Source organism: Brienomyrus brachyistius, chromosome 20 (genome assembly GCF_023856365.1).
Source record: "Brienomyrus brachyistius isolate T26 chromosome 20, BBRACH_0.4, whole genome shotgun sequence".
Lineage (NCBI taxonomy): Eukaryota > Metazoa > Chordata > Actinopteri > Osteoglossiformes > Mormyridae > Brienomyrus > Brienomyrus brachyistius.
In genome coordinates, this window is record NC_064552.1 from 16750795 (window position 1) to 16768783 (window position 17989).

General features: G+C 42.3%; 1 protein-coding gene across 1 annotated transcript; it reads right to left on the reverse strand.

Annotated features, from left to right (window-relative positions):
• Positions 1-2837: 2837 nt before the first annotated feature.
• On the reverse strand, positions 2838-7387 carry ccr7 (chemokine (C-C motif) receptor 7). The gene is made up of 3 exons (XM_048986932.1): positions 6630-7387; positions 5711-5760; positions 2838-4792 (listed from the first exon to the last, which is right to left on the reverse strand). The coding sequence occupies exons 1-3, from the start codon at positions 6643-6645 to the stop codon at positions 3716-3718; spliced, it is 1143 nt and encodes a 380-aa protein (XP_048842889.1). The 5' UTR covers positions 6646-7387; the 3' UTR covers positions 2838-3715.
• Positions 7388-17989: the final 10602 nt, after the last annotated feature.

A 17989-nucleotide genomic window follows, 5' to 3' on the forward strand; every position in this document is an offset into this window, starting at 1 on the left:
CTTTTTCACTAGTTTTGCATTTGGTGATGGTCAGTGTCACTACTGGTAGCATGAGGCGATGCCTGGACCCTACAGAGGTTACACAGGTAGTCCAACTCCTCCAGGATGGCGCATCAATACGTGCCATTGCCAGAAGGTTTGCTGTGTCTCCCAGCACAGTCTCAAGGGCATAGAGGAGATTCCAGGAAACAGGCAGTTACTCTAGGAGAGATGGACAGGGCCATAGAAGGTCCTTAACCCATCAGCAGGACCGGTATCTGCTCCTTTGTGCAAGGAGGAACAGGGTGAACACTGCCAGAGCCCTGCAAAACGACCTCCAGCAGGCTACTGGTGTGAATGTCTCTGACCAAACAATGAGAAACAGACTGCATGAGGGTGGCCTGAGGGCCCAATATCCTCTAGTGCAGTGGTTCTCAAACTCGGTCCTTGGGCCCCACTGCCCTGCTTGTTTTCCAGCTATCCCTGCCCCACACACAAGTCCCAGCTGTCTTTCAGCTTCTGATTGACTGAACACACCTGGTCCAGGTAATCAGCAGTGTGTAGGGCAGAGATAGCTGGAAAACAAGCAGGGCATTGGGGCCTGAGGACCGAGTTCAAGAACCACTGGCACCTTGTACTTTTAACAGATGAGAGCAAGTTCACCCTGAGCACATGTGACTGATGTGAAAATGCTCTGGAGAAGCCATGGAGAACATTATGCTGCCTGTAACATTGTTCAGCATGATCGGTTTGGTGGTGGGTTAGTGATGGTCTGGGGAGGCATATTCATGGAGGGACGCACAGACCTCTACAGGCTACACAACGGCACCTTGACTGCCATTAGGTATCAGGATGATATCCTTGGACCCATAGTCAGACCCTACGCTGGTGCAGTAAGTCCTGGGTTCCTCCTGGTGCACGACAATGCCCGGCCTCATGTGGCAAGAGCATGCAGGCAGTTCCTAGAAGATGAAGGAACTGATACTATTGACTGATCCCCACACTCGCCTAACCCCAACCCAATAGAACACCTCTGGGACGTTATGTTTCAGTTCATCTGACTCCGCCAGGTTGTTCCTCAGACTGTCCAGGATATCAGTGGTGCCCTGGTCCAGATCTGGGAGGAGATCCCCCAGGACACCATCCATCGTCTTATTAGGAGCATGACCCCATGTTGTCAGGCATGCATACAAGCACGTGGGGGCCATCCAATGGACTGAGTACGATTTTGATTTGCCGTAATGAAAGTTTGGCAAAATGGACTAGCCTGCCGCATCATTTTTTACTTTGATTTTCGGGGTGTCTTTGAATTCAGCCCACTGTAGGTTGATCATTTTCATTTCTATCAAACGATGTGGCATCCTTTCGTTCCTAACACATTACCCAGTCTACATCAGAATAGATATCCAGCATGATTGAGGATGAGAGCTGAAGTTTTCGAAGTGTTCCTTTATTGTTTTTCAGTAGTGTATAGTAAAACATGTAAATGGACTGCATTTATATAGCGCTTTTCTACTCCTACGAGCACTCAAAGCGCTTTACATTTCATGCCTCACATTCACCCATCCACACACTCATTCACACACCGGTGGCGGAGGCTGCCATGCAAGGTGCCAACCTGCTCACCGGGAGCAATTTGGGGTTCAGTGTCTTGCTCAAGGACACTTTGATGGGGTCAGGAGGAACCAGGGCACGAACCTGCAACCCTCCAGTTGCCGAACGAGAGCACTACCTCCTGTGCCACCATCTTCCCCAACAATGCTTTTGTCAAGTGTGGTTTCCTTTCAGATCTGCACTCCTAATTTAGAAACAAACACACACACATGTTGGCGTACCTATCTGAATAGAGACCTTCTATTCATTTTTATGGGAAAAAGCATAATCCCAGTCACAACTGTCACGAATCGCGCTGGTTACACGGGTGAGCGTACGGTTGTACAGGCGAGCGAGCAGGAAGCAGGCAAGGCAGGCAAAGTATGAGGGAAAACTGGGGATTTATTATAGAACGAGAGAGGCAGGACAGGCAGGACAGATCAGCAGCTCGAACATCGACAAACATCAATGACGGACAAAAAACTAAGACAAGACATGGACCGAAATAGACAAGACTGGGCAAAAATAAGCGGACACAGCTGGGCAAGATCAGGGAAGCACACGTGGATAATCAGGGGGCGTGGCACACACGAGGATCGAACGAGCCGGCCATGACAACGACACCCATAAGCTCTACCCAGCCCTAACTACAATCACAAGTAATCAATCAAAATACAAGACTTTTTTACATTTTTAGTTTTTTGATCGCAGTCAAGGAGATCAAGATAAGATAAAGATTAAAAACAAATACTATGAAACTAGTCTTTTTCAGGGTGGTGCAGTTGTTAGCACTGTTGCCTCACACCTCTGGGACCTGGGTTCGAGTCTCCGCCTGGGTCACATGTGTGTGGAGTTTGCATGTTCTCCCTATGTCATCGTGGGGTTTCCTCCAGGTACTCCGGTTTCCCCCCACAGTCCAAAAACATGCTGAGGCTAATTGGAGTTGTGTGAGTGAATGGTGTGTGAGTGTGCCCTGCGACGGCTGGCTCCCCATCCTGGGTTGTTCCCTGCCTCGTGCCCATTGCTTCTGGGGTAGGCTCCGGACCCCCCACGACCCAATAGGATAAGTGGTTTGGAAAATAGATGGATGGATGATTGCAATCACAGATTTTTTATAAAACTGAATTTCCCCTTGTGGGGACTGAAAAAATGGTCCCCACAACATCAAAATAACATGTTTTTATTACATTGGTAACGTAGATTCTGGACACACACACACACACATTCCGCACACACAAAGCTGGATATGATAAAATAACTGGATATGAGTTGATTATTTGTTTATTTGCAACAACACAATAATACACATATATCATTATTTCAGTGGAGCACAGAGTTAATTCCAGATATCATTTGCATTTTTGAGCTGACTAACTTACATTTTTTGCCATGCTTTACAAAGTATGGAATTAATTTTCAGCATTTAACATTAATATGATAAGCCTGTATAAACATAACCAATATTAATGTAGCTTTATAATATGCTGCCAAGATCCATAATTTTAGAAATTAAAGATAACCAAGAAACCAGACATTCAGTTGATTAAAACATTTTAAGAGCATAATAATGGAATTCTATTTTGTATTGGTCTTTATAATGTTTACATTGACCCATTCTTTAGGTATTTTACATTCATTGTAGAAGAAAAACTTCAGATAAAAATAGAGGATGGAATATAGAACATAATCAAACAATACGAGTAATAGCATTTGTATGTGTGTGTGTGTATGAACATTTTTAAATGTATTATATTCTTCGAACAATTAATCTCATACAAAATGGCAATCATTTTGATTACACCGTAATAATATATAATACAATGAATATGATCAGTTCACTTGACATACCATGTCAAAACACATTTTGGTTATAAGCAGAACATCACTGGACCGGCTGAAAACAAACATTGTTATAGCGATAAAGAGAAATACAAAGGCTGTGCAATGGGAGTGTCTCAAGCAAATGGTAGGTTTGTATTATATATTTGGATAACTGCATATCTAGTGTCCTGAAGGTTTACGGGGAATGTGAACTGTTTGCATTAGCTAAATATTTCAAATTTGAGCAATAGAGGAGCTAAAGATCTACAGCATATTTAGCTTGATGATGGCCATTCGTACCAAAGCAATATGATTGCTGCGCTTACGGAGAAAAAGAAGTGGTGGTTTCAGTATCCTTAGTGTCAAAGGACCTTTTCCTGGAGCAGGTGGTATACTGGAAGAAACGCTCCTGACTCACACAGCCAAGGTCTTTGAGCAACTTGAACAGGTCGTGACGAAACTTAACTCCAATGAAGGCATAGAGGAAAGGATTAAGGCAACAACGTGTGAATGCCAGGCTCTGGGTGATGTCTATAGCAAAAAGCAGTTTGTTGTCAGACACACAATCCTTACTGCCCCCTGAGATTGTGTTAATTGTGGCTATTAGCATAGCTATGTTGTAGGGCAACTGAAAGAGCAAAAAGACAGCGACCACAGCAAAAATGACCTTGATAGCTTTGTTCTTTTCAAAGTTCTGTGCCTGCATCAGTGTTTGCACAATTCCACAGTAGCAAAAGCCCATCACCACAGCTGGCAGGACAAACCCTGCAATCATCTGGCCTATCTGGATGGTCATTCGCACATTTTTCTCACCTGAATTAATAATTGTGCAAGTACGATTATCATTGACTCCGGTGTATGCCATCTCAGGTACTGAAAAGAGTAGGGCAAGAGTCCAGAGCACAACTGAGGACACCTTGCTGAAATAGACTGCACGTGTACGATGCCGGTGAGCTGAAATAGCCCGAGCGATGGCAAAATAGCGGTCTACACTGATGCAGGTCAACAGAAGCATTCCACTATAGAAACTGAGCTTGTAAATGCTGTACATGGCTTTGCATAAGAATTGCCCTAGCATCCATTCATCGAGGAAGCTCGCTGCCCAGAAGGGCAGCGTCAACACAAAGAGAAGATCAGCTCCTGCCAAGTTGAGCAAGTACACATCAGTCATCGTCTTCAGTCGTTTAAAATAAACATAGGTGAGAATCACAAGCAGGTTACCCACCAGGCCTACAAAGCAAATAAGCGAGTAAATGGTGGGCATAAACCAGTCGCGGAATTTGCGGTTTAATTGCTTCTCACACACTATTACATATGCACTGTAGTCCATGTCAAGAGTATCGGTGGAATAATCATCTGCTGGGCCTTTCTCTGTCACGTTATCCAGCGACATGCACGTCTGAAGGAAAGACAAAAGGTTAATTTTGACTTAGAACACATTTTACAAGTATGCCTGTATGTTTAAGTATGCATATATTAGGTATCATAATATACATTAGAGCTAAGATTCAGTATATTCAGGGCTTCACTGTGTTAAAACTGCTACATCCTTCCATGCATCTATCGATCAGCATGAGAAAGCTAGAATAGTTGATCTCTTGTTAGGTTTATGTGTGTGTAGGTGGGATGCTAATATGTTCTGAGTAGTACTTCTACTACGCATGTGTTGACTGATAAAGTGGACTCTACAGTTTCCTTTTCCATGAATTCAAAATCATTTGAAGAACATGACTGATTGTGAGATTTTGCACGTTATACATTCATATAACAGACCTGTGTTTGCAACTGAAACTAAAAACAGCGACTGGTACAGCTGCCTGGGGCTGGTTTTTTATGCAAGCATCAAAGTACAAATGCAGTGTAGAATCCTCTTCTACCAGCAGTCCTAGACACCTTTGCAAAGCTTAATACCACTTCCTTTGTCATAATGACATTTCTACGCATACCTCAAAACCACAGAGCGAATAGTACTTCTAGATTTGGATAAAAGTGAAGGCAGGTGTGTTGGTCAGGTGAACAGTACATGAAAAAGTCACAAATACAGCCTAAATTTTAAAGTTTATGGCATGTGTTTCAAAAGGAATATGAAATAGAATAAGAACCTAAGAACATAAGAAATTTACAAACGAGAGGAGGCCATTCGGCCCATGAAGCTCGTTTGGGGAGAACTTAACTAATAGCTCAGAGTTGTTAAAATTATCTAGCTCTGACTTAATGGAACCCAAGGTTTTAACATGCAGTACATGAACAGGAAAAATATTCCATACTCTAAGTACGCCCTGTGTAAAGAAGTGATTTAAAGCATAAAAAAGTTTACCTTGACATAAAAAGTACAGATAAAAAAAAGAATTCCAGGAAGAGTAGCTCCTGCAAAAGAATAGAATATGGAGATTAAATTATTAATAAACTTATGCTATTAGTATCTGCTGCACATATCCAGTTATCAAAGATCCATTATTTTGGGAACATGCGTCTTAGCTCATCCAGACTAGCCCCACCTTCATCTGCTATCCCTAATCTCTTATCTATACTGGATGCCAGAGGTTCTTGCAGTGTTTTTGTAATAGATTTTATAGTTCTTCGTCTAATGCTAACTTGCAGTGGTTACTAGCTCTTATGCCTAGTTGGCAACTTGACAGCTGCATGCTTGTAATGGACTATCTGTCAAGTGTGGCTTTGTGAAAAACATCTGCTAAAAAAGGGTTATAGACTTTTAGTTTCCATCGGGTGAGTACATAACATTGTACAGCATCAACCAGTTTTATATGTTGTGCAAGATACAATAGTTGTTTATAGTTTACAACTGTTGTGGCTCATTTTTAAGCAATGCATCATTCACCACAAATACCCTGTTCCTATTTTAAACGTGGAAATTATTCAAAACTAAATTTGTCCATCACTGAAACTTTAAAACACACACACAAATGCATTGCTTCAACAAAACAAAGGTATACACAACCTGTTAATAAGTTAAACTAGAATACTTTAGCTATCAGTTAAAAAGTTACTGTTAAGAACAATTTAGATTAGCGACTATAAATACTGAGTGTAATAAAGAATTTAAAATAGTAACTTTATCTGTGTTTATAATACTTATAAAAAAGAGCAGGCATTTTGCTTACTCCTATGCAAAGTGTTACTTGACAAAGGTATCTACATACAAATTAATTTGTAATCTACTCACATAAATGGAACTTCGCTGTTATCATTCATTTAAGAATAACTGAATGACTCACCTATGAAAGTATACATGTTTTTATGGGTTAGATCCAAGCCTGGTTAAAACAACTTCTCATACTCTTCAGTGAAAAAAGCACTATCATCTGTCCCTGTTAAGACTTAGCAGGAGAAAATATCATTCATATCAACATGTCACAGCAAGTGTCTTAGTAATTAAGCCTCCTCCCCCATGCAAATTCTGAGCCTCTACATGCAGTCCCCTGGTTTTACCACAATTGCTTATATTTCCGTTACAGTTTTCTTGGCAGGTGGTGGAAATGTTCCAACAACGATTAGAAATAATATACCTGAACAAACTATTTAACCTTAAATTGTTACTTTATTTTGTGTGACTTTAAACCAACTAAAGAAAACCAGGAAACCAAATCATTCTTACAGCTTTGCATATTTAAAGCATAATTTTCCAAAACACTGTTAAAATTTTCCAAACTTTAAGTGCAGTCCCCATAACATTCATGCAGTGTAACTAAACACTAGATTTCACCTGCAAAAGACCATAATTTATTCAAAATGTTTAACTCAAGTTTCAAAATAAATCCATCAATGAACAGAATCAATGTCACCAAAATAAACAAAATCCCATGATTAATACTTAAACGATGACAATCAAAATAGTAAAGAGAAGTGATAGGATAGCCTGAAAGTGTGTTTAAGTTCTCATTGAGAAAGATAAAAGCACACCATAAAGTAACGTCACAATTTGCCTGTACTGAGTATTAGCACTGTCAACACCAATATCTCAACATCCATCCATCCATTTTCGAAACTGCTTATCCTACTGGGTCACGGGGGTCCAGAGCCTATCCTGGAAGCACTGCGCATGAGGCAGGGAACAACCCAGGACAGGGGGCCAGATCATCGCAGGGCACACTCACACACCATTCACTCACACACGCGCACCTATGGGCAATTTAGCAACTCCAATTAGCCTCAGCATGTTTTTGGACTATGGGGGGGAAACCAGAGTACCCGGAGGAAACCCCACGACGACATGGGGAGAACCTGCAACCTCCACACACGTGTGACCCAGGTGGAGACTTGAACCTGGGTCCCAGAGGTGTGAGACAACAGTGCTAACCACTGCACCTATTGGGAGGTGGCATGGTGGTGCAGGTCCGTGCCTCGTGCCCATTGCTTCCGAGATAGGCTCTGGACCCCCCGTGACCCAGTAGGATAAGCGGTTTGGAAAATGGATGGATGGATATTTTCTTTCATGCATCACCACTTGGGCTACGGCTCAGTAACACAATTAAATTCCCCCAATCAATTTACCGAGTGTGGGGGTTCACACACAATAAATTTTGCTGAATAAAAATACTGTAGTATAACAAAATATTATTATTACAATATTACAAGCCTAACTTGCACAATGTCCCCACCTCTCCAAAAAATTCAGGTCCGGCCAGTTCAGGTTGGAGAGCATGTGCTGATGCAGTGTGTTGCCATGCCTACCACACAGCGAAACTCCTCAGGATCCCAGTGGATGACTCCCCCCCCAGGCAGACATAGTCTCACCCTCCAGAAATGGCCATCCATCTGCCGCAGCCAGGTGTTTTGTGGGCGTCCCCTTGGCCTGGTCCAGCCGCCTGGATCATCAGCAGCAAGGATCCTGTGAGCTGGATCATCCTCAGAAAAACGTGCCACATGGCCATAGAGCCGTAACTGATGCTCACTCACAATACAGATAATGTGCCTCAATTGGGACTCCTCTAGCAACTGTTCGGCACAAAGTTTAACCAGTGGTACCCAAGGATCCTCCGACGAGACGCAGTACCAAAGGAGTCCAGTCTTCGTCTCTGCTAACTGGATAGCGTCCATGTCTCACAGTCATTGAGCAAGACAGGGAGCACCAGGACTCTAAAGACTTGGACCTTTGTCCTCTTGCAAAGATATTGGGAGCACCACACACCCCTTTACAGAGACCTCATGACCTCCGCCATGTACAGACTCCGTCTATTGACTTCATAGGAAAAGTCCCCAGAGACATGAATGTCGCTGGCAAAGGCAAGTGAATCTCTCGACGAGGTCGGCTTTCTCCCTACAGACATACACACTGCTGCTGGCTGTGCCTAAGAAATCATTAAATGCCTGGATCTTGGTCTTTATTCAGGGCACCCACAATCCCAGACACTCAGTTTCCTTGGTCAGTCTTTCGAGACCCGAACAGAGCCTCCATTGAGTCTGGGAACATCACAGCATTGCCGGCAGAGTGAAGATCAGTAAATTTTTCTTCACCAAAAGATGCCGTACAAGTGCTGGAACCCACGATCCTGCCCAACACCCAGTCCATACAAACACTGAACGGAATAGGAGCAAGAACACACCCCTGGCGAACCCAAGAATCAACTAGGAAGAACACAGAGGTTCTCCATCCAGTCTGCACAGCACTCACAGTATCAGTGTACAGGCCGGCCATGATGTCCAGCAACTTTGGGGGGATCCCGCGAAGTCTCAGGATGGCCCACAGGGCAACTCGATCAACTGAGTCAAACGCTTCACGAAAATCAACAAAGGCTGCAAAGAAGCTCTGCCAATATTCACGCTTGCACTCAATGAGAACCCTCATTGCCAATATGCAGTCCATGGTAGATTGCTTAGACATAAAAGCAAGTGGCGAGCAAGTGATCACGGATCCTGCTAAAGATAAGCCAACAAAGAGCCTAGCAAGGACCTTACCGGGCACTGAGAGCAATGTTATCTCCCTTTTATTCTTGGGGCAATTTGCCTGAAAATGAAACCAGGTGTAGATCTTCATCCATACAGTATTGTTTGAAGCAGACATACTATACATCAGATTGACATCACATTTACAAGGTCAAATGTCATCTGCTTTCACCCTTCACTTTGCTGCTACTAAGTGGTGGTGCTTAAATTTTTGGGGCAGTCAGCCTCATATGTGACTGCAAAGTTTGGAAATGATGAGGCAAATGTTTTTTGAGTTATTGTCTTAATGGGATCAAGTGTCAGAACTGCCCCTTTATTGCTGTAGGATCACACACATATAAGCCAGGGCTGAAATTCCACATTGTTGAGATAAGGCCCAGCCTGGAATGAGAGGTACTCGTTGGCCTAGTCACAAAAGCGGGGTTAGTGACCCATATCCCACACACACACACACACACACACAGATAACAAGGGAGACTAGCATTCTAGCTTTGGCCCAAAGATTTAGGGACCCCATGGACAGCAGAATTGGCCTGAAGGATAGGGGTCCCTCAACTTGGCACGCAACCCCTCCCCATCCATCCTGCCTTACAAACCACAGCCTCACCCAACACCCTAAAGAAAGCTCTCCTTTAAGTTTGACTTGTGTATATCCTGTATATGTGGTTAGGTATTATTACAAGTCTCAATACCCAGATAGTTTATGTTTGTTTAAGGTCCTTAGACAATCTTAGTGTTTTGTGTACCAAACCTATAACCATGTTGCACCGAATATCACGTATTTTACCCTTCTCACTTGAACCATTATATAAATGAGAAAATACATATATGTATAGTTACCCCTGCATACATGCTCTCATGGTTATCCCAGAGGTATCGTGAAAGTTAAATAATGTAACCAGGTATCTTAGTTGGTCTCCTAACTATCAGAGCTCTTTTCTTTGTCTAACAATCCTCCCTTTTTGAATTCCTCTGTCAGCCCTTATCTGATCTTTGTGGTCTGTTAGGCATTTCTTTGGCATCTGTGTTAAAGACTGAATCAATGTATATACTATCAATCCTGGAGAGCAGATCATTGAAATAAGCCACACGAACCAAAATATGTCGTTTCCAGATGTTTAATTTACATTGGTATTGCAACAATCTAACGGCCACGCCTATCTAAGGGTGAGATATGCTATTTGAATGTCAATATGCAATGTTGTGTCTGAACAACTTATCCAAAGTAGCAACCTAAAACACCTATACTGTATACGGATGTGATTCATTAACATGCATAATGTAAGAAATTGCTAATCAATTAATAGATGGTTTGAGGTGTGAACCTCCAGGCTGGTATGGCATGTTTGGTGTCAAACTGATGGAAAATAACTCCTGGTTACCATGAAAGTGTATGTATCAAAGTTACACCAGTTTCATGAAAATCATCGATAAAGTGGCATTATTCCAGTCATAAGTACCAAAAGACTGCCCCAGACACCCCTCCAAAAGAATGCTAACTACTGTAGATGGCCAGCCATTGGTTCAGGTGTCAGGTTCCTGGTCATCCCTATTAATGAACTTTAGACCATAAAACCTGGCGCCTCAGATTCAGGTATCTCACCAGGAAATTGCCAGAACACCGTGAAGCCCAGTAGAGAAGCCCATCCTGAATCCTGCTGGTGAAGCCCTGCTACCCAGCCGAAGGCCTGCTACCCAGCAGAAGGCCTGCTACCCAGCAGAAGGCCTGCTACCCTGCGTCCTCAAGACAAAGCCTTTCACCTTAAAGCTTCACAAAGAGTGAAAATCCAAGGGGCTCCACACCAAAAACCACCATTTCCTCAGCTCATCACGTCTGCAACCTACTGCCAAGACCCCATACACTCTGCAAACAAGTAAAACAACTTCCATTCGTCTTAACAACCTAACCTGTTCTGCTCTAGAACTTCAAGGGCGTGTTTCCACAAAATGTTCTTGCACTGCATAACAATATTTCCCTCTTAAGGTTACCCAATCTGGTTACCGCATTTTCATATTGCATTCTGTTTGGTTCTATTCTGTTATTTTGTGTTTGTTTTTTAAGTTAAGCGTAATGTCTGTCTTATGTAAGTATAGTGTTAGTGATAAATAAATGCATGCCTTTTTATTCAACTTCAGCCTCCGTTCATTGAGTGCTCACAATAGTTACTACCTCTGTGTGAACTGGCTCCTAAGTTCTGAAACCTCAAACTTGCCTGAAAATATCGTGATACTCTCTCTCAATGGCTATGAGAATAGCTTCACTACCAATCGTTTACAATACCTGGTGATGTAGCTCGGTGGACGAGCATTTTAACCCAGGTTACTAAGCAAGACTGGTAATTAGTGAATCCCATTTAAGTCTCACATTAACAGACTAACGGGGATGCCGCAATTGGGTTTGGAGGAACCAACCATTTGGCATAACAATTAGTTAATCATCAGCTAATTTTTCCTGCACGGCTTAGGGTTACCTGTCTCAGAATATAATCATTTTTAGACCCTCACCCATACAATGCCTGTGGAAAGTTTGAAAAAGATATGTCAAATTGTTTTTGAGTTTCTCTTACATATTAAAGCATGTTGCCATGCCCTGCCTATCCGACCCTCCTGTTTCCTAATGGCCCTAATGGTTTTGTTGCCATTTTGCAGTTTTTTTTATTGCCAGCTGTTTCAGTATGACAGACTATGGGGAATTCACTGAGAAAAGAAAGCACTCATACAACTTTTTCCACATCTTTACTGAAACAGTACAATAGCAAACAAAATAGTCACACATCACTATATAACATAAGAAACAGCAAAACGGCAATATAAAAGAACAACAAAAATGGCAACAAAATCATATACTGTGGGGACCCAAAATGCAATATGCCGTAAAAACTGTAATCACTATTTATAGGTTGTAAATGATCCTTAGAGTTATCAATTGTTTCTCTCATGGCTGGATATGTTTGTTTGTTGTTGTAGCTGTTAGCTATCCTGTCCTGCAGTGGGAACAGGGGTTATTTATTAGTAGTTGAATAATGAACTAGCCTGTATAAAATCATTGTTGCACAGCTTACTGCGAAGTCTGATATTGTTCGGCAAGTCACAAGCCTTGTTTTTTTTTTCGTTTTTGGTTGTCTGGGTTTTGTCTCTCTGCTCAGTCCTACAGACGGTTTCTTTGTTTCCCCTTTTTGTCGTCTTGCACATCTGTTTATTCTTGATTTTCACACTTCTTTGCAGAGTACTCCTGTCACAGTTTGGGGGGCCTCATCACAGTGCGTTTTCAAAAATGTTTCAAGTTTATTCTTAGTAACTTCAAATTTATCATTCTAAGAGAAATTGTGTCTCTGAAAAGCAGATGCAGCATAAGTCTCGTCTTCTCAGCTCACCTTACTATTTTTACCAACTTTTTAATCCTGTCTCAGAAAACAAATTGCCCCCCCTGCCCAATCCATATCACATTGTTTCCACCTGAAGCATTTGTACAAACCAAGAGAGCACAACTAAAACCTTACGAAACATCATATGTGGAAAGGCTGAGCATCTGTCAGACTTAAAACGCAGAGAAATGATTACTTCTTTTAAAAACTTAAAGCTCATCATAACTCTCAGTGGACTGTATCACATTCAGCAATCTCAGTTAGCCAAAGAGCGATAAGTACTAGTTGATGATATAAGGTTAAGGCTGATAAGCTTTTTCCATGTAAGTCTTACCACAGCCAGATAAAGAGAAGAAAAAGAAAGAATCATGAACAAGATGAGTCAAAGCAAATGGAAAAGTTGGACTTTCAGTTTAAATTCTTTAGAAAACCCGAAGAATGAATAAGTAGTAGATTCCATCGGCTGAGTATATATTTTGTGATGAGATGACCTGCAGGAAATTCCCTGGACACTCCCAGGGCATGATCAGCACCACGCACGCTGCTGCTGGAGGAACGGAGCCTGCATGGAGGCATGAAAAAAGTTTCTCGAGGTACTAAATGTAATAATGTACTTACTTTTTCCCAGCAGAGAAAAGTGGCATTTGTGCTGAATTTTGTTGAATAAATAATTTCAAAATCAAACATTTGTTGATTTATCTATCAAATCACTTTTATCTATCAAACCTCTTCATTAATTAATTTAATTAAGATTAAATATTTGTTTGTTCAAATATGTTGGAAAAAGACATTTTTAGGTGCTTTTTTTTCCCCAAGATCAGACTCGAGAACGGCAGCAATACCATCCCAACCCTCAGCGACCTTCAGGGTCTGATCACAGAAGGTCTCCCACATCACATTAGAGTCAGCCGTCGCACCAAAGTCTGGCCAAGTCCAGCCTCATTCTCCTAATAGGTGGTAGCCTAGTGGATCTATGCTGAATCTTCACAGTAGCAACACAAAGTCTATGGTCAGAATTCACAAACTGGGCACTTCTGTAGACCCTGCAGTTCTGCAGGAGCATCCAGCGTCTGCCCACGAGGATGTGATCAATCTCCTTTACCGCACCACCAGTATTGGAGGACCAAGTCCAATGATGTGACTCAAGGCATTGGAACCAGGATCCAGCGACTCGCAGCCCCTGATCTTTTGAACATGCAGCCACTCTCACCTCAATCACTGACACAATCCTCAGAGCCAGCCCTGTCAGTGCCAGTGGTTGCACTGAAGTCACCCATGACCAGAGGAATGTCACCGCATAGTCACCGATCAACCACTGATCTAAGTTGTGAGTAAAATGTTTCCCTCAATGGGGCATGATTCACCGCGGTCAGAGCATACACTGAGACAACAAACAACACTCCCAAGGAGTGCCTTAGCCTGAGTCTCATGATACGCTCATTGAAAGGAGTGACATTAGACATAATCGGCAACAGCTATCAAAGAGTGTGGCTGCCATCAAACTGACCAGACCAAAAATAGGTATACCCACCTACAGAGATCTGGCCACTCCCTGTTTTCTAGATGCCCTCAGGGATTGACTAACACACTAGGGTGGTCCAAAATAATCAACTTCATGAGACATGACTTCCACAAGTGTAATTTTGTTGTATGTCTGGCGATTGTTAATTGTGCCAAATTGTAAGCCTTTTGGGGAGCATTTAGAGGTCAAATATTGATTATTAAATGCATGAAAAGAGAATATGGAATTAAAATTACAGTGATACCTCAGTTCTTGAACTCAGAACCCAAATTTCTTAAAATAGAACCAACCAGTTTGAAAAAAAAAAAAGATCTAGAACTCAATCTGAATCTCACAAGTTGAACCGTGAACGCCAACCTAACCTAACTTGTATGCCCGGGGAAATGAGTCACGCGGCACGTGTCTCAGCGGAAACAAAGGGTAACACTTCGATGTCAGCCTTGCATTTGCTGTCGTAGCATCGATTGTTGGTGATAGTGCTTTTTTTTAATTGAAAATATTGTATCAGGTAATACACTGTGCTTTATATCATTTTGGTAGCCATTGCTCACCAAAAGGTTACGCTATAGTTGTACAAATGTTACAACCTAAAAGTTTGTGATTTACGAACAAATTAATGAATACAAAGTAATAAGAAAAATAAACAATGGCCCACATAGCATAGTCTACTGTTGGGGCATGGCTTGGGGTTGTAACAATCTGCCGAGCCGGGACCGGGGAAGCAGGGACAGGACTCAAGCGACTGGGAAAGACGGGGTTTAAATGAGAACAGGAAGAACAACACAATGACATCACAATGACCGGACTGGGGAAACAAACTGAAATGCGAACTAAATACAGAGGACTAATGAAAATAACCAGAAACAGTTGATGACATAGGATTCTCACAAGGTTAAAGAGGGGGCGTGGCACACGGAAGGAGCGGACGATCGGGGCAGGACAGGGGTAGCGTTGGGGGGCGTGGCACACGGAAGGAGAGGACGATCGGGGCAGGGCAGGGGTAGTGCTGGGGGGCATGGCACACGGGGGGAGTGGACAATTGGGGCAGGGCAGGGGTAGTGTTGGGGGGCGTGGCACACGGAAGGAGAGGACGATCGGGGCCTGGCAGGGGTAGTGTTGAGATACATTCCTTATCGTTTTGGAAGCCATTAAGAAAAAAATGCTCTTCATGTTTTATCCTGTTCATTAACTAATCTTATTATATGACAGTAAGAACAAAATGTTTGTTATGTGCGAAGGATGAACACAAATGGCAGTGCTACATTCAAGTCAGTGTTCATCAGTGTGGTTTTGGAGCATGTTGGATAGGTCTTCCTGTGCTGAGCAACATGGCGAAGGATGTACTTCTCATTCTTTGTGAGACTTGAATTATACTGCATTAAAACAATTCCTTTCAGTGGAGTCCGGTTTCCTCCCTAGTGTGACTCTGACAAGCCACACCTATTACGTGTTTGTCTTACCTCTCGTTCCTGCCCTTGTGTAATTCACTCCAGCTGCCTATTGCTATGCTCCCTCGTTAGTCTTTTCATAAAAGTGCTTCCCAGTCTTGTGCTCCCTAGTCCTGGTATTAACATCAATCCTGTCTGTGGCCTGTCCTGTTAGCTGTGTTCTGTACTCCCAGTTTTGATCCCCCATGATCCTGTTTCTTTCTCTTGGGTATTTTGGTTGAAATAAAGCGTTTCTTTGTTACACCTTTTGCTCCTGCGTCCTTCAGTGTGAGACAGTAAACATTTTGCTGTCAACCACAACAACAGCATCAAAGAACAGCTATTTTTACGTGTTATTTCTAAACATCACTAGTACCAACCAATATTTAGTATTAAGTAACAATTTTGTAACTAACCACATTACCACATTATCTTGATCTGAGCAAAACTGACCTAATAGTGAATCTCATGAAGAGCCAGCCATATGAGGATTATTATAGGAGTTTTAGCAACCTCTAAGTTTGTCCCACACTGTTTAAAAATGTAACCATATCTTATCTATGAGGTAGAGCATATTTGTCATGACCGGCTCTCATGTGTGCCACGCCCCCTGATTACCCACGTGTGCTTCCCCGATTGTCTCCAGCTCTGTCTGATTACGTTGCCCAGTCCTGTGGTATTTAAGTCCCGGTCTTACCTGTTTTCCCCGTCCGTCATTGTGGTTTGGTGATGGTCAGTGTGGTTACCTGTCTCCTGTTCCTGACGTCCCCGAATAAACCCGTAGTGTTTCCCCGATTTCCGCCTGCCTGCTCGTTACTGACCCACCTACCCGCACGATCGCCCGTCTGCTCTCCCTCGATCGTGACAATATTCAGACATGTGGAGGCAATCAAGCTGAATTTTTATCAGTCTTGTGGACCACCCTACTAACACACCCCTGTTAAAATGCCAGGTTTCAATAAATCATTTAAACATTTTCCCACCTTCAATGTGACCGATACCCTGTACAAATCAATTGGAAAACAAACAAATCTGTTAGGGGGAAAAATATAAAAAAATAAAAACATACAATAAGTTGGTCGCATTCACAACCGTAAACTAATACGTTGTTGAAGCACCTTTTGATTTAATTACAACATTCAGTCTTTTTGTGTAGGATTCCATCAGCATAACACATCCTCACTTGGCAATACTTGCCCACTCTTCCTTCCTTCCTTTCTCATCCCAACACCTAATCAAAATGCATGCTTGCACAATGCCGGTGGGACAGTTTCATTGTGCATTTCGGGATCCTAGAAAAACTACATAGTTATCAGGGACAAAATATCGAATCTCACACAAAAAGCAGCTCTGTAAGGCAGCTGGCTTACACAAACTAAGAACAACCCCATACCATCCTAGGGGAAACCACAATAAGTGATTTAATTCTACAGGGGCGAAAGCAGTCTCTTGGTGAGTGGATGTGCCAGAATTTTCTGCAATTGAATGGTAATTGTTTTGGGGTGGTATTTTGGGTTCAACTTTTGCTAAAACATTTTTACTCTGTCATAGGAAAAAAAACTTGGCAAGCGTTGCAGTTTTAATGATTATTCCTTTTCAAGGTTATCCAGTATATGTTTTAAAAATCAGTTTAAAGTTTACCTCCACTGCTTTTGCATGTGTGCCACATAAGTTCCGCATGCGTCTGTTCATGCTTACTGTTTAAAATCTCTCCAAGACCGGTTTGTGAGGAATTTATGTGGAACTTCTTTTTTGCTCTATAAATACCCAATATTTATTATGACAATCAAAATGCAATATTTCACTATTTTCCAATACCACGCTGTCCCAGTATATTATCCAAAATACTTATGTTCGACATGCCACTCTGATCTTCTTCTAGCTGTTCTTCTGAACTCTTTGATCTCTTCATTTGCCCACAAATCCATTATTACTTTTTTTTTTCGTTTATCATTGTCTTCTGAGTTTGTAACTTTTTTCTAGATGCCAGTTGTATCGTGTTTGGAGACTGGCTATTTGCTTAACCAATCGGCAAAGAAAGAGTTTGCAAATCCCACCCCAAAGTACCACGAAAGTGCCCTAGCTGGGTTGGTACTTTAGGTACTGGAATTTTTGGTACTGGTGCTTGACCGGAAGTTAATGGCAAGGGAGACGGTACCAAAAGTGCCATACCAACAGAAGGGTAACTGGTGTGGTGTAAAAGTGCCCTTAATGTATGCCTGTGCCTCTGCAAAGCACTTTGATTTGCCCTTCATCTGAATTTTGCCATATAAATAAACTTGCTTTGACTTGGCTTGATCAGTACCAAAGCTGTACTTCTGGTATGTACAACATATAGTGGCTACTATGAATACAATATTGATAAGACCTGGGCCCAT